At 31.6% G+C, this 23,284-nt stretch overlaps 2 protein-coding genes across 2 annotated transcripts; one reads left to right on the top strand and one right to left on the bottom strand.

Annotated features, from left to right (window-relative positions):
• Positions 1-847: 847 nt before the first annotated feature.
• On the bottom strand, positions 848-1,470 carry LOC145133392 (uncharacterized). The gene has a single exon (XM_079068337.1). It carries the CDS (start codon positions 1,390-1,392, stop codon positions 1,066-1,068), a length of 327 nt encoding a protein of 108 aa, XP_078924463.1. The 5' UTR covers positions 1,393-1,470; the 3' UTR covers positions 848-1,065.
• Positions 1,471-15,316: 13,846 nt separating this feature from the next.
• LOC145133119 (alcohol dehydrogenase-like 7) lies at positions 15,317-18,371 on the top strand. The gene is made up of 10 exons (XM_079068052.1): positions 15,317-15,469; positions 15,617-15,753; positions 15,871-15,917; positions 16,120-16,442; positions 16,739-16,821; positions 17,038-17,113; positions 17,311-17,375; positions 17,508-17,603; positions 17,684-17,848; positions 18,116-18,371. Exons 1-10 carry the CDS (start codon positions 15,418-15,420, stop codon positions 18,230-18,232), a joined length of 1,161 nt encoding a protein of 386 aa, XP_078924178.1. The 5' UTR covers positions 15,317-15,417; the 3' UTR covers positions 18,233-18,371.
• The last annotated feature ends 4,913 nt before the right edge of the window (positions 18,372-23,284 follow it).

Below are 23,284 nucleotides of genomic sequence, written 5' to 3'. Positions count from 1 at the left end.
GGATGAAGTGTTGTATACATAAAGTGTTTTTTCTAGACCGAATAAACTGTCTAAATTATACTAAATGACCATCTCAACTTGAGATGAGTTGGGATAAAAAAAAGAACATAATCGCTTAGTGTCTTAACGGCAACGCATTAAGCCAAACTTCTTGACTTAATCCATTAAGTCATTTTGTCCACATTAAGTGAGAAAGAATGCCCATGCATAGGTGTCGAGATTAAGTTCTTAACCCATTAAGTTTATTAAGTCCAAATGAAACAACCCCTAAGTGCACTACTGAAATTAGGATTGGTTGCACACATATTATTAAACCATAACGCCATGGATACACAACCTAAACAAACCTCTTTATATGAAGAAGCAAGCAAACTAATCTCCATTCTCCACTATTATTAAAGCAATTACCTAAGTTCTTGATGAAATGTCTGTTCTATTCTATACGTTAAGAAGTCCACATTGGGTTCTTGAGTATAAATTCAACCCAATTCTTGTATCTACTAAAGAGGCAATGATCTAAAGGCGTGTCACATTTAATCTCTTACTTATGAAAATGTACTAAATTACTGATATTCATTGCAAATCAACTTTCAAGGATCACAATTTCTAGCCTATAGCCTCATTAAACTTTGAGGTTCTCAACTTAAAGTTCTTAAACACAGTCAATGCCTAAATATAGGAAACTCAATGAACACTAGCAAGTGAAATATCAAAGTTTGTATCAAACTATCAGCAACTTTCTCAAGTTGTATAGATTTATATGTGGAAATCACTATGATTGAAAAGTGAAGTCTAAATGTAATAATGTATCCTTTTTAGCTACATGGGTAATTCAACAAATAGAATATGCAGATAAAAAAATATCAATTTAAGGTTTTAGAAGTAGCAGTAAATCCGGCCACAAGGATCACAGCTGAAATTATTATCAAAATTGAAAATTTCAGACCTTTGTTGTAGTACCAAAGCATAATCCTTAAATCCCTATATGTAACAGATTCTGATACACTACAAAATTACGATTAAGCCGCGAGTAGATTAGAAGCCCTAAAATTTTCGACTCACATATCAATTGTTGTCGCCAAAGAGAATGCGGAGCCTGGCGGCGAAGGCGCCGGTTGTATCGAGGGTGGCTTCAGCGAGGAGGCTGCTCTTGATGTGATTGATCCGATCGGAGATTGAATTTTTCTCTTCCTGCAAGGCGTTGGTATCCTCTTGGAGTTCTTGGATTCGGTATTTTTGACTTACCGATCGCATGCTTAGCAGCAAGATTCCAGTCATGGCGAAGAACTGGATGAAACTGTCTTTTCTTTTGAGTGCAGTGGCTACAAAACCAAGTGATTGTTTCGGCGTCGGAATACCTGTAGAGGCGGCAGAGGAGGTCGACGGTGCCATGGTTGTATGTTTTGAGTTTTGGGAATAATGTTGAATAACGACCCTCTTCGGCTCTTCCCAAACAAGGGTATCCGAAATAATTACTTAAAAGATAAAATTACAAAAATGGTCTTTGTGATATCTTGAAATAGCCACATATACTACAACTTCAAGAAAATAAACAAATTTGGTCCTTGTAATTTTTTGATATTATATGAAAGGTCCCTTCGTCAAACAGTGTCAAAAAACTGTCATTTAAAGTATCTCACGTGCATAGCATATGTGGGTAAAATCGTCCATTAATGAGCTATGTTCCATTTTACAAATTAAAGCATATGTCCTAGTGGTCTTTCTATTTGACCTCTCTCTTTCTTATCCAACGGTTTAAAAAATTGTTCCTTTCAAGAACAAAAAGACATGATGATGGTCGTTTGCATCTGCAGTCAAGGAGTAATAATTTTGACATCGTGGACCGATAACAACCCAAATCGAAAGTTATAAGACTGCTCGAAATCTAGATCAAAGTGCTTATTCATTGGATAGGTTGACCCACAAACATGCCCTAGATCCATAAGATTCATTCTTGGTTTGTTGGTGGAAGAAACATGCTTGAAGAAGGTTTTCGACATGTTGTAACTGAAACTACAATGTACAAGTTTTTATGCATAAGATTTTAATTTTAATTTTTATTTGCTTGAATTTGTGAATATAGTAGTAGTGGGTGTTATGATGCTAGTTTGGTGGTTGTAATTGTATTTTGTTTCGTTTTGTTGCAATGGAAATGTGTTTGGTGTTATAGAAATGTGTTTGGTGTTTGTGCAATGGTATTTTGTTTGAAAAAACATTATGGTTCATTTATAGGTAGTTTTGTTGGCAAAAACATATAATATTGACCATTTAATGGTCATTAGATATAACACTAAAATGAATGGTAAATTTTGTTAGCATAATAGACACATATATTAGTGTGGTATGCAACCACATACAAAAGTTACACATAATTGTGTTAAACACATCCACTGTGTCTATTGTTTAAAAATCACTACAACAAAAGATTTCCTAGAAGTGCTTTAACAACACAAAGAAAACCGATGAAACATAACATTGTCTTATATCCTTAAACACAACAAAATATAATGTGCCAACACTTAGACCATTGACACCTTCCCCATGTCTTTCTTCTTGGTCTTTACCATTTTCCTTGATCTTTCACCCGATCAACCTTGTCCTTTGCAACTTCAAGAGTTATGGCCCTTGTTTTTGCACTTTCTAAAAGTCATTGTCACATACTTTATTGACAACTTTTGACTTTGGTTGTTCCCTTTATCTATTGCTCTTGTCTTTTTTCTTTTTAGTCCTACTAGCCTAAACCAATATACTTATAAGCAAGATTGAAATGTATATATGTAATTTGCAATAAAAATGAAAATGATCATACATGTTTATGATGGTTTTGTAACACCCCAAATTCCAGAGGTATGATTTAAGGGTTTAAAGTGTAATTTTGAAGAAGGGACTCGACGAGTAGGTACGCTTACTCGCCGAGTCGGAGCGGGTCTTGGGTCGCGAATTAAGTGGCCAACTCGCCGAGTCGGAAGCTGGACTCGACGAGTTGGTGCTGGAATGAGAAAAACCCTAATCTTGGGGGTTGCACCCTATTTAAAGGACTTTATGTCCTTCTCTCAGCCTCCTTATTGCCCTTGAGAGTCAGTAAACCCTAAAAATCGTGTGAGCTTCCATTGTTAAAGAGATTTGAGCTTTGGAGGAGGAATATTGAGAAAGGAGCTTGAAGATCAAGAGGCTAGCATCAAGGGATTGGTGTAGATCCATAATCTACTGCAGTTTGGGCACATTTTGGAGGTAACAAGTTGTTACCTTGACTCTATTGCATTTATATCTATATAAGAATGAGATTTGGGGCCCTTTTTGCATGTTAAGGACCTATTTCGGGTTAGGGGTCTAGATCTGAGGTTGCTACTTCAGATCTAGACTTGTCTTGGTCTAGAAACTCACAAAGTATCAGCCTTTGGCTTGTTGGTGAAGCATCCTTGTCTTAAACCTTAGCCCTAGAGTGATTTGGGCTTATAGCTCATTGGTTTCACGTAAAGTTTGCAACTTTACGTGGGAGTTATGCCCTAGAAGAGTGGATCTACAGTTTGGAGCCACTACATGGCTCGAAAAGCCTCTGTATGAATAAAGGACTGAAGGGACTCGGCGAGTCTGTTCGTGGACTCGGCGAGTCTGTTGAAGATAGGCATGAACTCGACAAGTTGGAGGAACAACTCGGCGAGTCTATTGAAGATTGTTGTGGACTCGACGAGTCTGTTCTTGGACTCGGCGAGTCAGAATGCAAAACCCCAACCTCTTCTGGTTAAGACTCAGATTAGTGAGTTGAGTGGTGACTCAGTGAGTTGGACATGATAGGACTCAAAGATTGTTGAACTCGACTAATCATGGGGTGACTCGGCGAGTCAAGTTGTGATAAAAGAGTTTTCTGAAGTTGGGGACTCGGCGAGTCAGCGGGTTGACTCGGCGAGTAGGGTCAATCAGGAAAGTTGACTTTGGCCAGGACCTTGACTTTGACCAGTTTGACCTTCAAGGGTATTATGGTAATTTGGTTATTTACGTCAATGGATCATTGATGGCTATAGGTGTTGGAGTTTGGGGCAGTGCTTCGGTATTGTGCTTTCGTGGTTCGGTTCAGCAGTTGCAAGGTGAGTTATCCTCACTATACCCAAGGGTCTAAGGCACCAAGGCCGGCCCTTTGATTTGTTATTTGAGTAGTTACTGTTGTGATATGTTAGTTGTCATCCTAGTAGATAGGATGGCTTTATGATGGTATGTTATGTTAGTTGGCATCCTGGTAGATAGGATGGCTATATGATGGTATGCTCTGTTAGATCGGTATTCTGGTAGATTGGATGTGGCTATGCTTAGTGACCGGTAGTTGGTCTGACTGTCTGTATGCCGGTAGGAGATTACCTGTTATATGTGCACGTGTTGAGCAGTAGTAGAGGGTATTCCATCCCGGTAGGATGATAGGGCCCTAGTATGTTGTCTTGTAGACTGTTATATGGTTATTTGATAGGTGTACATGTTTGCTATTATGTGGGCATTCCAACCCGATGGTTGAGGGCCAGGAGTATTCCATCCCGGTGGGATGATTGGACTCATAGTAAGTGGGCATTCCAAACTGATGGTTGAGGGCCTGGGGTATTCCATCCCGAGGGATGATTGGACCCATAGTAGTTAGTGTATGTATAGTAGGTGAGAATTCCAACCCGATGGTTGAGGGCCAGGAGTATTCCATCCCGGTAGGATGATTGGACTCATAGTAGGTGGGCATTCCAACCTGATGGTTGAGGGCCTGGGGTATTCCATCCCAAGGGATGATTGGACCCATAGTAGTTATTGTATGTATAGGTGTGTGGTCATTCCAACCCGATGGTTGTGGGCCGAGAGTATTCCATCCCGAGGATGATTGGACTCGTAGTATGTTGGCATTCCAACCCGACGGTTGAGGGCCTGGGATATTCCAACCTGATGGTTGATTGGACCCATAGTATGTTGTTCATTGTTGTATGTGTATGGTTATGTGTGTACGGGTATTTTGGGGGAACTCACTAAGCTTTCGAGCTTACGGTTTTCAGTTTATTGTTTCAGGTACATCAGGTGATCGTGGCAAGGCAAAGGCGTGATCGTACCGCTCCTCATATTTCATGATTTTATGATTTGGTTCTGGGGATACTCTGATGTTTAAACTATTTTGAAAACAAGTTGTAATAACTTAATGGTTTTTGGAATGGGTTAAAATGTTTTAAATTGGCCTGAATTTTATGGGTGTTACAGGTTTGGTGCAACTATAGTGGTGGGGAAGATGGATGTGGGTCACATGCTTCTCCAATTTGTTGGTTTAGTTTTGTAACTAGACATTTCTCTCTATTTTATTAACCAATAACAAGGATGTACCCATGTTTCAAGAACTCCAACTTCCAATCCATTATCTGACATGTCAAAAATTATAGCTACTCCATGCTTGCATGGGATACTAGTGACCTACCATACCCTACAAGTGCAACTTCTCTCCCTTATATTTACCACAAACTAATCCATGAGAGGACCACTACCCTGATACTTGTCATTCCCAACAAGTTTACACTTTCTCCCAAAACCGTACACCTCTCTCCCTCTCTCTTATTGTCAAAATTCATAACCTCTCTCCTAGGGTTAATGATTTTTCGAATAACCTCTCAAAAGGGGTTTTTCTTTGATTGCTTTTGGAGTTTTGGGTCTGACTACAGTAGAGGGATTATACTTTGGATCCTTTATCCACTGCAAGATTTGTCAGTTACAAGATCACAATCAAAAGGTCAAGAGGTTAGTAAATATCCTTCTCTAGTTCAGTTTTTAAAGTAGGTTGCTATAACTAGTAAAACCTACACATATGTTTTTGTTTTTTGTTTTCATTTCCTTCCTCATTGGAAGTCTGATTTTCATTTGAGTCTTAAATCCATGGAAAGTTGGTCATGAGCTCTACAACTTCTTCTTACCGACTTTTGGTTAAATGTTTCTCAATTTTGAGTTATTAAGTTGTAAACATGGATGTTCACCCATTTTTTCACTTTTAGGATTTGAACTAGCAATTTTCAAATGGCCATGTATTCTTCATCATAAATCCATTTTGCATGATTTCTTTTTTTAAATATTACTTATTATGTATGCCACAACTTTCGTTATATATCTGTTTGCCATTCGTTCTAGATCTCGAGTTATAAGATTATGAATGAACTAAATATTAATATATAACTTAGGCCTTATGTGCATTGATTTTGTTAAGTGCACAAAGGGCCTTTTGTGCACTAATTATATGTAAGCGCACGTAAGGGGTTTAGTGATACTATAAACACTTTAAACTTATTATATTTCATATAAAGATCATGTTTAACAATAGTTCCCTTGTTAGCCATGTAAAATGACTGTTTTTACCCTTTTGACCATTTTACCTTTATCTAGGTTTTACAATTCCTCATGTTTATTTATTTCCACTCCTTATCTTTCAATCATACAATTTTTTGGTTGTTACAAATATCTATCCTTGAAAAGTATGTTGTCCTCCAAATGACTATGATAAGAATGAATATTGTAGTAAAATCAATATAGTTTCAATTGTCTAATTCAAATTTCAACTTTTAATGTATCTTTGATAGTAGTATCACCTTGATGCTATTTTTTATCAACTACTCACATGTTGATTAATCTAACAAATTTTCTTAACTATTTTCTTTCCTTTGTCATTCTTTTGTACTCATGCACAAATATGATTTTAAATTATTATACTCATTTTCCAATTAAGATTAGCTTTACATATCTTACTCTCTAGTTCAATTAATATTTTACTTCTTATTTCTTTAAACTATTCCAATAATTATTATTACTATTGAAGTTTTTTCTTATCATAAAACTACCAATAATACGTTTCACTATTTTATATCATACATGTTAGACTAAATTCTTTGACTATTAATCTTCAATAAATACTCTTCGTGGTGCTTCATTCATTATTTTGTATCAATGTATTCAACTTGACCACTTATTAATCAAATATTTTTATTCGTCCAAATCTAGCCATTAAAAGAAAACAAGGGTCATTTTCATTTAAAGTTAATTTGTCATAACACCTTTTTAATTACCTTTATTTTCCTTATGGAAGATTTCTAAATTTCCTTTCACACTTCAACATCATAATATAATTCTTAAATTGAACTTTATAGCCAATTCTTGTACCTTTTTGTTCATTTAAATGTACTATATCAAAAGTTTCTTGGTTTTTAAGTGGCGACCTTTACACACCAATATTTCAACATATATAATCACTTTTCCTAAAGGGATTATAGAATTCATTTCCATAACACTTCAAAGGAACAAACTACCCATGATTTTTAGTTCCAACTTTTTATTAATAACACATAACTTAGAATTCCTTTGGTATAACATACCAAAATTTTATTACTTTTATTTCACACTAGAATAGAGTTGGAATAATGTTATAATGACTATATTAATATAGTTATGATATTTGAAGCACTTTGCTGAAATAAAATGAAACGGTAAAATTAAAGTAAATTGATATTTATTAAAAATGAGACCTAATTGTTATATGGAACCTAGAAACATTTATGATGTAATTATTTTAGTATTATTATGAATCTAAAATATGTAAAACACAACTAGATAAAGTACAATGTCGTTCTTGAAAACAAGTTTTCAAGATATATATATTTAGCATAAAGTGATGAATAAATGTTTATTATAAAAAGGATGACGAGGTACTAGAATACTTTGTAAATTATATGAAATATATCTGTAGAATTTAGTACTCGTGATAAATGAGGTTTTTGGAGTTAAATAGGTTTGATGCAATATCAAATAACATGAAAATGAATTCAGACTATACTACTATGTAGTCTCCCTAGACGAGTACATGAGGATTTTCCCACTATGGATATATGGAAAAATAAGAAATAATTTTTGATTTAAAGCTTTTAATACAAGTATATACAAATTATATCAAGCATGTTAAGTGTTTACTTTATGATATCTTTTCCAAGAGTATTTGCTATAAATGCTCTAATGACTAGAAATAATAAAACATGATATATGATCATTGTTGAAAATGTTAAAGTCTATGTGTCACGATTTTTATATTATTATTATTATTATTATTATTATTGTTGTTGTTGTTGTTGTTGTAATTATTATTGTGAAACCAATATTACTATCAAACACAAATAAAAACACGAAAAAAAAGATGAAATACCATAATATAATCTTACAAGTTTAAAAACCTGGATTACTAAGTATTTAAGTTGTATTTATTTATTGCCACAGTAAACAAAAATGTTAAATGCTTTTACACAAAAAAATATTATAATGTTTGAGAATTATTTAGTAATATGAATAAAGTAATTAAATATATGAAAGCAAACCAAAAAAACAAAGAAGCTAAAGGTGAAAAACACCACAAATTAACTCTTACTACCAAAAAGACTCTTGTTGATGCCTGTTCAACCTCGAAAGATTATAAAACAAATACACAAAACACTAACTTACCATGTTTTCTTAAATCCTTTGGGTTTTCACTTTTAAAGATTTCAATACAAAACAAACAGACACTACACTGATCTATAAAATACATATTATTTTATTTTATTTTTAAATGTTGTAAGAAAAAATATTTGTTGGTATTTTGTAAAATATGATGGCACATAAACAAATGCAAACATAAAGATAGTCCATTACAAACAAAAACAACATACATCAATGATAATAATGCAATCAATAACAACTCTAGTTTTAATTTTGGGTTAATATAAATTGGTAAAACTACCTCTAACAATTATGCAAGTACAAAAATTTGAAATGTTTTTTACGTCTGATAATACATTTTTAAGCCTGTTAATACACATAATGTTATCAATACATTATCATAAAATAACATTAATTATGTGTTAACATTTAAACAATAACATGCATAAAAAAGAGTCTAATCTTTATATACAATTATAATAATTCAAAATAATAATAAAAATATAAAATAAATGTGATGTTAAAAATGTGTCTAATTATATTAAATATATATATACTAACATTTTAGTCACCATTAACTTGGATAACTCATCTTAAGGAAGTACCATTAACTTGGATAACTCATCTTATTGTTATTGTTGTTGTTGTTATTGTGAAGCTAATATTACTATCAAACACAAATAAAAACACGAAAAAAAAGATGAAATACCATAATATAATCTTAAAAGTTTAAAAACTTGGATTACTAAGTATTTAAGTTGTATTTATTTATTGCGACAGTAAACAAAAATGTTAAATGCTTTTACACAAAAAATATTATAATGTTTGATAATTATTTAGCAATATGAATAGAGTAATTAAATATATGAAAGCAAACCAAAAAATAAAGAAGTTAATGGTGAAAAACACCACAGATTAACTCTTAGGGATAATGACTTAAAAGGGTAATATATTTTTCGATTTGTATACATTTGGTCACTGAGTTTTTTTTTCGTCCACATTTACCCCTTCAACTTGTTAAACTGTACACATTCAGTCCTTATGACCGGGTACTCCAGGTTAGCCGGTAAAAATGACTTAATAGCGTAATATATTTCTCACTTTGTACACATTTAGTCCTTAATATTTTTTTTGGAAAATAAGTCATTTTTTGTTTTTGTATTCATTCGGTACTTATGAATGATTTTAGGGAAATTGTCAGAAAAGTCCCAATATTTTCGGAAAAGTTACACTTTAGTCCTATGATTTTTTTTGAATATAAAAGTCCCGATAATTTCATTTTGGCTCAAGTTTACAAAAAAACTCTTTTTTTTCTTTTAACAAGAAATGACATATTATCGTGTTTTTACAAATAATCACGACTTTTATGTTCAAAAAAAAATCTTGGGACTAAAGTTTAACTTTCCTGAAAATATTGGAATTTTTCTGACAATTTCCCATGATTTTATTTAGTTTTTTCTCACGAAATTTTATGTGGGACATTCATTAATGAGGTGTTTTGGGTTTTTGATGCTTATGTTCATCGCGATCTCGACTACTTGGTTGCTTAGGTCATGTGTTCTGAGCGTCATAATTTTTCATATGATCTCAGATTTTTACGATATTTATATCCATACGTTCGTATTTATTCTACTACAACTTTTATTTAGATTACTCCCATTAAAAAAATAATATATTTTTACTTACGATTTTTATATCCATACGCAGGGGCAGATTTAGCCTGGTCCTGGTGTTGCACCGACAACACCAGATTTTTCCGTCCGCAGTGGAAAAATTTTCGATTTTGTTTTTTCGTTTATACATATTTTTCATGTATCGACAACATCTATTTCATCTCGGCAACACCTACTATGTATTCTCGCGTCCGCCCCTGTCCATACATTTTTTATGAATGCATGTATGAATGTTTTTTTTAATAAAAATGTAATTAAAATATATTACATTTTAATGGGAGTAATCTTAATGAAGGTTGTAGTAGACTCGAAAAGTGAACACGTAAATATAAAAATCGTTAAAATATGATATCGTACGAAGAAGTTACGACGTTCAGAATACAAGACCTAAGTCAAACCACAAGATCTACGCAACCAAACAGTCGAGTTCGCGTTAGACATAAACATCAACAAACCCAAACACTTTATCAATGATTGTCCCACGTAAGATGTCGTGAGAAAAACCTAAAGAAATCATTCATAAGTAGTGAATGAGTACAAAAAAAGGACTTATTTTGAAACAAAAAAATGTTAATGACTAAATATGTACAAAAATATTAAGGACTAAATGTGTACAAAATAAAAAATATATTACCCTATTAAGTCATTTTTCCCGGCTAACCTGGAGTAACAGGTCATAAGGACTGAATGTGTACAGTTTAGCAAGTTGAAGGGGTATATGTGGACGAAAAAAAATACAGTGACCAAATGTGTACAAATCGAAAAATACATTACCCTTTGAAGTCATTATCCCTAACTCTTACTACCAAAAAGACTATTGTTGGTATCAGTACAACCTCGAAAGATTATGAAACAAATACACAAAACACTAACTTACCATGTTTTCTTACATCCTTTGGGTTTTCATTTTTGAAGATTTCAATACAAAACAAACAGACACTACACTGATCTATAAAATACATATTATTTTATTTTATTTTTAAATGTTGTAAGAAAAAATATTTGTTGGTATTTTGTAAAATATGATGACACATAAAAAATGCAAACATAAAGATAGTCCATTACAAACAAAAACAACATCCATGCATGATAATAATGCAATCAATAACAACTCTAGTTTTAATTTTAGGTTAATATAAATTGGTAAAGCTACATCTAACAATTATGCAAGTACAAAAATTTGAAACGTTTTTTTACGTCTGATAATACGTTTTTAAGCCTGTTAATACACATAATGTTATCAATACATTATCATAAAATAACATTAATTATGTGTTAACATTTAAACAATAACATGCATAAAAAAGAGTCTATTCTTTATATACAATTATAATAACTCAAAATAATAATAAAAATATGAAATAAATGTGATGTTAAAAATGTGTTTAATCATATTAAATATATATATACTAACATTTTAGTCACCATTAACTTGGATAACTCATCTTAAGGAATTATTCCTTACCCATTTTGCTATTTGTCTTGATCTTTTTGGAAAAAAAAGAAGGAAAACCATCTTAAATTATTTTACAAACAGAATGAAATAGTCTTTAGTTTAGTTGTGGTGTTCGAATTTGTTCATCCTTAGTTAATTGTCATACAATGAAGAAAATCATCTTTCGTTTACTTTTTTTTTTCATATATAAAACAATATTACCTGTAAAAAAATCATGGCTTGATTAAAAAGTTAAAAAAAAAACAAATCAATGTTTTTGTTCGAAAAAATGAACATGCATAATATAAAAATAGACCTTGAAAAAACATTTGTTTTCTTCACATAAATCATTTTGCTTGAAGCTTCCAATCTACCATACAATCATCCAAACTGCTTCAAATCCTACCAAAATAATCTATCAATGTGAACTATATATATATATATATATATATATATATATATATATATATATATATATATATATATATATACCAAGATTAATCAATTAGTGTCATAAGTAAAATTAAGTACTCTTGAATGGTAATTAAAAATCATTATTATAAAGAAATATAAAAATACATAAGTTTCAAATCAATATAGAGCTTAAAATATTTTTCTACTAAAGCTTCAATAAAAATTTAGATGAAAGCAACTCCATATATAGGGGTGTTCGTTTGGATGGATCGGTTCGATTCGATCCAATTAAGTAAATTTAAATTGATTTCGATTTTCAAATATGGATCCGAAATATCCAAACTAAATTCAATTCCGATCCAATCCAATCCAATTACAATTCGGTTGGATCGGTTTTCAAAAGCCATAACATTTTAAAACAATATATAATTATAATATTATCCAATTTTTACTGAAGAAGTAAAAACAAATTATTTAGCTGTGATTTAAAATATATAATCAACTACTAAGAATGTATATTATAATTTAATATTTAATAGATAAAAAACTTTCGAGAGAAAATACATATTAAATTGTTTATTAGGTGAAAATTTTTAAACTTTTTTGAAAAAAAATAAATTATAAAATTAATAAATAATTCTAGATATATTAAAAATAAATAAATAATAAATTGTTATTAGGTTTTTTTAGACTATTCGGTTCTTATTTTATAAACCAAAACCAATCCGAAATCCAAGATAATAATTCGGTTTTAGTAAAATCTAATCCAAAAATCCGAATATCCGAACCAAATAGTCAAATCCAAATTGTTCAATTAGACAATTCTTTTTTATCCAAACAGTGAAGAATCTATCCATATAATGATGTGGCCATGTGAACTACACATGGCACTTCCTCCAATTATTTTATAGTGTTTTCTTTGCTCTAAACCTTTCCATTTCTTGTTTACACTACGGATGGTGACATGTACAAATATGGGAAATATCTTTTTCATTTTTTTAGTACCGGTGGCTTTGGACTCTATCATCAAGCTGGCTATGGACCCAAATATCATAGACATAATTGGTCAAATTATTGGATATAAAGAAACTTTCCTATTTCCTATCCTATTGCCCAGTACTTTATCTTGAGGGACAATTATCTCTAGTTATGTTAACTAAAAAAAGATTTAGTTTAATTTAGTTGACTATTAGCCCTTCTAAAAAACTTTATCGACTACTATCGATATTCATCGGTTATCATGAGCATTTTATATACAACTTTGCTCCATCGAAATACGTATAGAATATTGAATTGGTTAAACTAAATAAATAAGTTATTTATTATTATTATTTTTTTGGGAACGGCAAATACCAAGCGGAATCAATGTTTTAAAAACCGGGTTTTTAGTTGAACCGGTATGGTCACGGTTCCCGGTTCGACCGCCGGGTGAACCAATTTCTATATTTTTAATGTTTTTTTTTTCTATTTTCCTACACATACATACATATAGGAATTATGAATTTGATGTTTATAAGTTCAAACATTAAAAATACACATAAAAATAAGTTGTAGATAAATCCAAATACATTAAAATAACACATAACCATAAGTTTTAGTGTTTTATATCAATCTATATACGTCAAAAAGAAAAAATAAAGTATAATACCGTAACAAAATATAGTTTTTGATGAATACAAACACATCAAATGAATTTATAACATTACCATGTTTTTATTTAGAGAAAACTAAATAGATTTGAAAAAAATCACCAAAGTTTATTATGTAAATGATTCTTTTTCATGTGTTTTTATTCGGTTTAACTGGTTCAACCGATTTATTTTGACCGGTTCAATCGTTTTTTTCTAAAAACCGGCCGGTTCAATCCGGTTCAGATATCAATGTAAAACCGGTGATAGTTGAACCGCTCCCTCTCCCGGTTCACGGTCCAACCGATTTGACCGGCCGGTTCAAACCGATTTTTAAAACATTGAGCGGAAGCCCTTCCGCTAAAATAACTTATTAGATACCATTCTAATCCCAGGACTCGGGATATTAAAAAATCCCTATTAAAAATACAACAATACGTGTGTCAAAAAGAAAGGAAAGTGAATTGTTAATAATAATTTTATCTATATATCATAATTTATGTTTTAAATAGTTATATAATATATAAAAATATTATTATTATTATTATTATATAAAAAAAATATTACGCAAACATTACTTATAATTATCAGTTTATTCTCAACCACGTAATTAGATATATCAAATAAAATATCATCCACAAAATAACTAGACTAGTCCCGGCCCTAACCCGTCAACCTAATCCGAACCCAATCCAAAATTATTAGGTTGAGTTGAGATTTTTAATTCATTTAACTTAAATGGGTCAACCCATCAAACCTGTTTAATTAAATTGGTTGGGCCGGATAAAATAATAAACCTGTCAATCTATTTAACTTTAATATATATTTAATTTAATAATTATTTAAATATTATTATGTATTAATATAAGTATAAATTTATAAATTATAATGTTTTATTTTTATTTATGTTTTAAAAAAATGCAATTTTAATTCTATATTCTTTTTTGCGCCGATAACATTAGTCATTTTATAAAATCATTTCGAAATTACAAACTTTTAATGTTATTTGAATAATTTATTTGTATTTGTGAATTGGAATTGTATTATTGTCATACTATGAAATTTTATTTAAGTTTGGAACTAACTTAACTTGTATAGTAATTTCATTTATTTTTTTAATTTTAAATGTTTTAACCTAGGTTTAACTCTTTTATTTAGTAGGTTGGGTTGAGAAATATATAAACAGATCAACCCAATGACAACCCGTTTATCTAAAAGATTGAGTTGGATTGAAAATATCAACTCATGTAGATAAGTAAGATAAATAGGTTGGTTTAGGCTGAAATTTTCGATACAGGTTGAACTTGAACTCAACCTACATTGACTCGCTGTCACCTCTAAACTGGACCAATAGTCTGAAACTTTGAATATAAGAAAGAAAAAAAAAACCTCATTTAAAGATAATTATCAGTTTTTTAATGTATATTTTTAGAAAATATTTTTTTTCTAAATTGTATTATCCTTACTGGTGCCAAAGACTTATGAGCAGTCCTGATTCAAGAATTTTGCTAAAAGAAAACAAAAACCATTTATTATGTGGAAAAAATATTTTTGAAGAGTCAAAAAAACATTATTTTAAAATAATTAAAATATATTATTTTTGAAAAAACAGATTTTTTAATTTTTTTTTTTGTGAGGCGCGCAGCTGCTCCCGCTATGAGTTGACGCTAAAAGCCATCAAGCCATCGTTGATTCCCGCGGATGGAGACTAGACACTTCTAACCAATATAAAACATAATTCGAAGCGGCAAACTCTGCGGCATTTGTGTTTGCGACTCAGAGAAGAAAAAACCAGCGGTGACCGTTTATTATGGACGGAAAAAGCTCCAGCAATACCGCCGGCAAGCCTCTCCGATGCAGAGGTAAGTTCGTCAACCTCTGTTTCAGAACTCTATTTTCTTGGTTTTAAATTGGAGCAGTGAACACTGCCTTATCGCTGAATGCCACATACGTCGAACTCATTGATTTCCTTATAAAACTAATGGAGTTCTGTGTTGTGTTGTCGACAGCTGCTATTGCTAGGAAAGCCGGGGAACCGCTGGTGATAGAGGAGGTGATAGTGGCACCACCAAATCCTCGTGAAGTTCGAATCAAAATCATATGCACTTCTCTTTGTCATAGTGATATTACCATGTGGAAACTCAAGGTAGAGAGTCATTAGCTCATTGCGTTTGAAATCTTAATTACACGTTATTCGTTTTACCAGATTTTAATGCCTCCAAGTGTTCTTATTGAAGTTAACTAACCATTTTTTTTTCTCAAGGATCCTCCTGCTATTTTCCCCAGAATACTTGGTCATGAAGCAGTGGGGTAAACTTTCTTATCCATGTACTGTAGATATATATGATCCCGTAAATTTCTATCGATTTGTGTGTGTTAAAAAAAGAAAAAAAAAGTGATTTAACTCTAATTAGATTGACTTCTTATTTATATACATTACATGTTAATTATGATTTATTTGTTATTGCCAGATATAAGCAGATTATAATCATTTTATTTTGTTTCACTAAAGGGTGGTAGAGAGTGTGGGAGAAGGTGTACATGAAGTTGTTGAAGGAGATACTGTAATCCCAACTTTTGTATCCGATTGTGGTGAATGTAGGGATTGCTTGTCCGAGAAAAGCAACCTCTGTACGAAATTTCCTTTCAGTATTTCTCCTTGGATGAGAGATGAGACAAGCAGGTTCACAGACATCAATGGAGAAACCTTATACCACTTCGTGTATGTTTCAAGTTTTACTGAGTACACAGTGGTTGACATTGCTCATGTAACTAAAATTGATCCAGCAATCCCAGCAAATAGAGCCTGCCTCTTAAGTTGTGGAGTTTCAACTGGTATATTCTATTCTTCTTGGAAAGTTATTGGTTTTCCATTTTAAAGGAAAACAAATTAGGATTCCACTTCAAAATGCTATGAATTCATTAACTTTCAGGTTCGGAAATGATAATAGTATATCACATTAAGCTTTCGAGCTAACTTAAGAAAAGATATATAACGTGTTGATGACATATTAATTAGTAATAAATCTGTAGATTCTATATTTGATATTTGGGATGTGCTAAGCTTGATTTCAGAAGTTATATGCTTTTTCCATTGAATTTGAGTGTACGAAAATACAAAATGCTTTCAGGGGTGGGGGCTGCATGGAGAACAGCAAAAGTGGAAGCTGGAACAACAGTTGTTATATTTGGACTGGGTGCAATTGGGCTAGCCGTATGATTCTTCTTAATTCATTTCAAGATTATCCTGTTATACTTTTAGGGTGCCTTAATCACCCATTTAAGCTTCTACATTATTAGTCTTGTGATTGGATATTTATATAATAAACCACATATACATAGAATATTGTAATAGTTTGGTATATTGTAATTGCTTTTTGATATATTTATATCTTGATGAGAGAATAACGACAAAGAGATGTTTTTACAGGTTGCTGAGGGAGCGAGGCTATGTGGAGCTAAAAGAATCATAGGTATTGATGTGAACCAGGACAAGTGTGAAATAGGTAATTTATAATAAAGAACTAAAATATCTTTTTATCTTTTGTTTCTACCTATCTTCCTGTTCAATGGATCAAGACGAGTGTCAACAGAGGTGGTAGGATTAAGAAAAAAAATTAGTAGATTCCACATATTATTTTATGAGTAGAAATCGTATGTTGGGTAGACTCAGTTTTATATTGACCTATTCTTTTATTGGCAGGAAAGAAATTTGGAGTTACTGATTTTGTGAACTCGCGTAACATTGGGGACAAAACTGTGAGCCAGGTAACTTAGACATACACATGGTTTCGAGTTCACTGCATCATAAAGATATAATTAATCAGTAATACAGTTTTTTTCATTTTAGAAATAAGATCTTAATGTGATTTTTAAACGTAAAGTTGTTGCTTGAAGCAGATAATAATTGAAATGACTGATGGGGGTGCGGATTATTGTTTTGAGTGCGTTGGTTTGACGTCTCTGGTGCATGAAGCTTATGCTTCTACTAGAAAGGTCCATTCCATTCTATCTTTATATCAAATCAATCACTGGACTACAAGTTTTTCAAATATATTTTATGATGTAATCTTCAGGGATGGGGAAAAACTGTTGTGGTGGGGCTTGATGACCCAAGTTCAATGTTGACATTAAGTACTTTCGAGTTGCTTTACAGTGGGAAATCTCTAATGGGATCGTTTTTTGGAGGTCTTAAACCAAAAACGGATATTAATATCCTTGGAAAACGCTATATGGACAAAGTATGTAAAATCTACCCTCTTTAGATTGTCGTTGATTTTTAAGGTCAAACAAAAAAAAAGTTCTCAAATTCTAGAATCTAGATTGATGTATATGTGTTTTGGGACACGGAACATTTCAAACATAGTATACGTCTTTGCATTTATTAGGGGTCTTTTGGGGGATTTAATTAGTTGAGGGGAGTAAAAATGAAGATTAGAAAAAAAAAAAAAGTATATAGAAGAAAATGATATAAATAAAAGAAATCTAATAATTGGTGGTGTATTCAGGAATTACAACTTGATGAATTTGTAACACATGAAGTGGACTTTGAAGAGATTAACAAGGCTTTTGACTTGCTACTCGAAGGGACGAGTTTACGGTGTGTAATTTGGATGAACAAATGATCAGACTTCATTTCAATAATGCGTTGTTTTCTTTCTCTAGTTATAAAAATGGCACTGACTGTGTTATTTAGTGTTAATGATGACAATGGTTCACGATTCCCGAGTAAATTTCAAATAAAATGTGTAATGTGTGCTACTATTGGCTGATCTTTCCTTGGGACCCATAAGGTTTAGCCTTTGGGAAATGAGATGAAATTGATAATACTGTTAAAAAAAATTCTGGGTAAATTTCAAATAAAATGCGTACTGTGTGATACTAGTGGCTAATCTTTCCTAGTGAACAGTAAGGTATGACCTATGGGACATAAGACGAGATTAAGAATAACGTAGAAGTATATTAGATTGACAGTTGCAAAAAAAAAAGTTTTGATTGTAACTCCATTAATTTAAAAGTGTTCTCTCACATCATAACCTTAACACATTCCAATAGGAGAGTACACTTAATTCCAATACTAAATAATCAAAACTAAAAAAAAAAAAAAAAACCTTGTGCTACCCTCGGGTTTTAATTAGGTTGGTGCCAATGAGATAACATTGGTAACATTAGTATGTTTGCAAAGCACATTGACAATCAATCCAAATTAGTGATATGAAATGATGTCTAGGCAAAAATGTGACAAAATATATGTACAGACAAAGCACATCGATGTTAAAATTGTAACATTAATAACATTAGTTATAAGATGATCATAATGCAAAGATAAATTTCCATAATATTGAGGTTGATCTTATCTTAAGATGAGATGTTATGACATGTATAATGTTGATTGAAATTCAGTAGTTCCAAATCTCTTTTTTCGGATACAATTGTAAGAATTCAACATGACGTGCAATATTTTTGGTTACCTTATGCAACCTAAATATAATGTCAAATATGAACACCTGAAGTAGTGGTAAAGTATTTCACATGTAGTTTAGTCATTTTGGTCAAAATGACCATTTTAGTCATTTTGCCATATCAAGCAAATAAAGGGGAACATTTCTATAAATTCCATAGCACGGAAATACCACTTATGTAAAGAGGACCTCTCTATAAATTCCTTATTAAGTCGATATAATAGTAGTACCACATGACATGTGCCACATTATGACATAAACCACAAACTTTCTTGTTCATCAATAGGTCTTGACTCAATTGCCCTTCTTCCAACTGCAATCTTGGAATACACCACAAGATAAGGATGCAAATTTAAAAAAATAACAATTTCATTAGCAAAATTATAAAAAACACATTTTCAAGACATCAAATACCAAAATAATTATTAGAGTTGCATCATAAAATAAAATAAAATAAAACTCAAAAAGTAGTCTTTAAGTGTAGAATAGTGTAGAATAGGGAATTCCAAGACATAAATTACCAAAAATGACATTAATATAAGAGTAAATTACACATTTGTTCCCCTTGCTTTACTAAAAATTGCAACTTTAGTCCAAATTTTGAACTAAACTTGCAACTTTCAGTAAATCATAGAGACCATATCCATTGTAAAAGGAAAACATAAGAAAAAATTGAGACTATTCCAACACTAGAAACTGATATAACATCAACCCATACTGTTGCGTATACAACGTTTCCAGCAAGTTGGAACCCCATCTGTGAAAAATGATAAATAAATTAAAAATTTACTAAAAGGATTATATATATATAAAAGTTTATTGTTGTCGGTCAATAATATTTGTAGAAACTGATATAACATCAACCCATACTGCTGTGTATACAACTTTTCTAGTAAATTGGAACCCCATCTGTGAAAAATGATATAAATTAAAAAATTACTAAAAATATTATATATATATATATATATATATATATATATATATATATATATAAATAAAAGTTTATTGTTGTTGGTTAATAATATGTGTAGGAAAATGATGGACATTGAAAATAAGAAAATCATACATTTTTTTTAGTAGTCAAGGTTGTAGAACTCGCTACTCGGTACATGTTCTGCCGATTACAGAGTAACGAGTACTTGGGGAGTACTCAGATTCGGTAGTTCATGGATAAATATTTTTAGGGAAATTATATATGTCAAAATCATTAGTTAATTAAAATATATAACAAATTAGATACATGCGAATACCAAAAAAACTGAAAAACACATAATTGTCTCACTTCGTGAATAATTACTGAAAAATAAAGATATATATATATATATACTAGTGGTGTAGCCGCGCGATGCGGCGGTGCAAGATAGTTTCTTTTGACAGATAGTTTTCATGCGGCGATTAGTTTCCTTTTAGCTTATGTAGTTCATTTCGGTCTTTTGGTGGACAACTTTGTGTCCGATAGTTCCATTTGACGGATAGTTTTTAGCTAGATATGTAGTCGTACAAAGCGACGGACGGCAAAGTCGGGTTGGCCACTATCTCCAAATATAATAAAAATTTGGTCAATGACAACGCGTGCTACGTGTTCAACCATATTATTATTATTCGTGGTAAATATCTCTCTTAGATTATCTACATATTTTCTCTCTTTTGTCATGGGTGTAACTTTAACACCGTTTCCTTACGCAATAACGGTGAATGGTTTAAAGATTTGCAAAATAGTTGTCATCAAAATATTGGGTGTTATACGTGATTGTGTCTCTAATTAGTTCTAGAAGTTCTAGAAAAAAGTTACAAAAATTTGAAACCAGTCTATTAATTGTTTACGAGAATTGAATACCTAAAAATGATATTTTTATTAGAAACTTCTAAACTTACAAAAATTTATGTCCACTCCACGCTTTGAGAGTGTTATACATGTTGTGATATTTTCAAAAGCAGCTCTTCAGCCAAAACAGTTTAATTTAACATTTAATGGGCTTGCCTAATTGTTCCAATTAGAAACATAAGAATTCATAAGGCATGTTTTTAATTGTTCAACTTTTCTCATTGAGTTCGATAAGAAACCATCCAGATATTTTGACCTTATTAGTTATACCCAAGGTTCTAAATACGTGAGACGTGACTTGACAGCAAGGTCAAAGTTAAGACATGACAAGCCTTGGCGAGCCATGCCATTTTTCAGTGCATGACTATTTTATATAAACTAAAAGAGATAAATCATATAATTATTGAATTTTATCAAGTATATCAAGTTTTTCGAAGTGTTATATTAGTATTTAATATATAAAAGTTAACGAAAACTCAATTATTTTAGGCCTGATAAAAAAAAAAAACAAGCCTTGAAAAAAACTCGCGCCATAATGCAATAAGGCACGCCATGACACGTTATTTGGGCGTCACGCTCAACAGACTCGTCTTTTTACTGATGTCTAAATTGGTAAAGGCTTGAAACATATTCAACACCTTCCATATGCTTGTGTTTTTTACTTTGTCTCCATTGGATTACTGTTTTCGTGGTTCGTGCTTGACCGGGTCCCGCTTTCTGCATCAGTTAGGTATATTGCACGTCTTGCTTCTTTGTAATATTTTACTAAAAGGTTCACTATATCCGCCTGTTAATCATATCAGATTAATGAGAATGAGATTATATTATGGAATAAGTTAATTCACATAACAATAATAAAAATGATATAAATTAAGATTGTTGAACAGGCATCGAGGTGGTACAAAAAAAATTAAGAAAACACTCCAGCCTTGTAAATGCTCTTAGGAATGATGAAACCAAAGCCATGGAATCTCGGATTCCAATTCCATGGAGTTGAATTCCATCCATTTACAAATTACATTTGTAAATGCTCTTAGAATGGTGAAAGTAAAACCAAAGCCATTGAACCTCCATTCATGGAGTTTGAAGGATTCATACATAATTGAACTCCATCAATTTGGAAACTAAAACCATGGAATGGAATCTCGGATTCCAATTCCACCGCAATCATCCACGAACCAAACAAGCCCTTAAAGATAAGAGAGGAACCCATGACTACTACCAAAAAATAAGTAATGGTTAGAGTTATACTAACCGAGGGATCTCCAAGCCACTGGGTACAATATTCACAATATAAAGAGGATCAAGATTACCAACAGTATGCTCTAACAAAATACCAACCTGCAAACCAAAAAAACATAATAAAAACACATGTAAATTTCTTCAAAAAGATTATTGATTATGGTATTTAAAAAAAAACAAATAATTACCATTTCAGGTTTATCAAGACAATGTCTAATAAGTTCTTCCCACAGGTCTTCATCATGCTGCATACTGACAAATTCTATAGCCTGTAAAATATTATGTTAGAAACAAAGCCATTTAAAAACATAAAGATAGAAACTTCTTTTTCTTTTTTTTCCTTGGGATTCTATGCCTCCTTGTTTGTCGATAATAATAGCAAGGGCTTGTTTTGCATTTCCCATCCTTCCAAGGACAAAAACTTGCTCTCTTAGTAAATCTTTCTTAAGACAAACTTCATAGGCCTAATTAGAGAAGATGATGTCAGCATAAAAAACATGAAAAATTCGATATTCAGAGTCATAGTTTTGCAAACCTTTTCAAGCATGTAATGTTGACTACTCCGAAAGAAAGGAAGCAGCATTTTTTATCATATTTCTCATAAAGCTTAACCTGTTTGCCAAAATATGTTTGACCATGAGTAAATAATAAATTTGGTCCCTGATTTTAGCACATTTTTCCGGTTTTAGTCTCAAAAGGAATCCATTTGCAATTTCGGTCCTTAAATTGATTTTCCATACCCTGTTCCAATTAAAATGACTAAAAATTGCCCTTTATCTGATATTTTTATAAACGTTTCTTGACCTACTTTTCATTACTGAAAGTGCATCATTTTAGTCTCAGCAAAACATTTCAAGCATAGATTAAAATAATCAAAGACATCGGATGAATAAGAATGCCTTATGTAAGTGAATATACATTTATTAGGAGCTTCTTGTCTCACAAACTAACAATATAGATTCTGCATTCAAATGAACCAGAATCCATAAGTAATACAATCTGATTGAGGCACCTACAACCACAAGTGATTGAGGCACCTACAACCACAGATCAATATTAGTTATCTGTTCATTTGTCCTGGTGAGTTTTGAGTGGCAAAAAATAGATTTTGAGTATAGAAAGAAGAAGAAAACCACCTGGAAGGAGTG

The sequence above is a fragment of the Lactuca virosa genome, chromosome 8 (genome assembly GCF_052849685.1).
Source record: "Lactuca virosa cultivar CGN04683 chromosome 8, Lactuca_virosa_CGN04683_v6, whole genome shotgun sequence".
In the NCBI taxonomy this organism is placed as follows: domain Eukaryota; kingdom Viridiplantae; phylum Streptophyta; class Magnoliopsida; order Asterales; family Asteraceae; genus Lactuca; species Lactuca virosa.
Note: the sequence above shows the minus strand (reverse complement) of the source record. Positions and strands in the feature narration are given on the sequence as shown.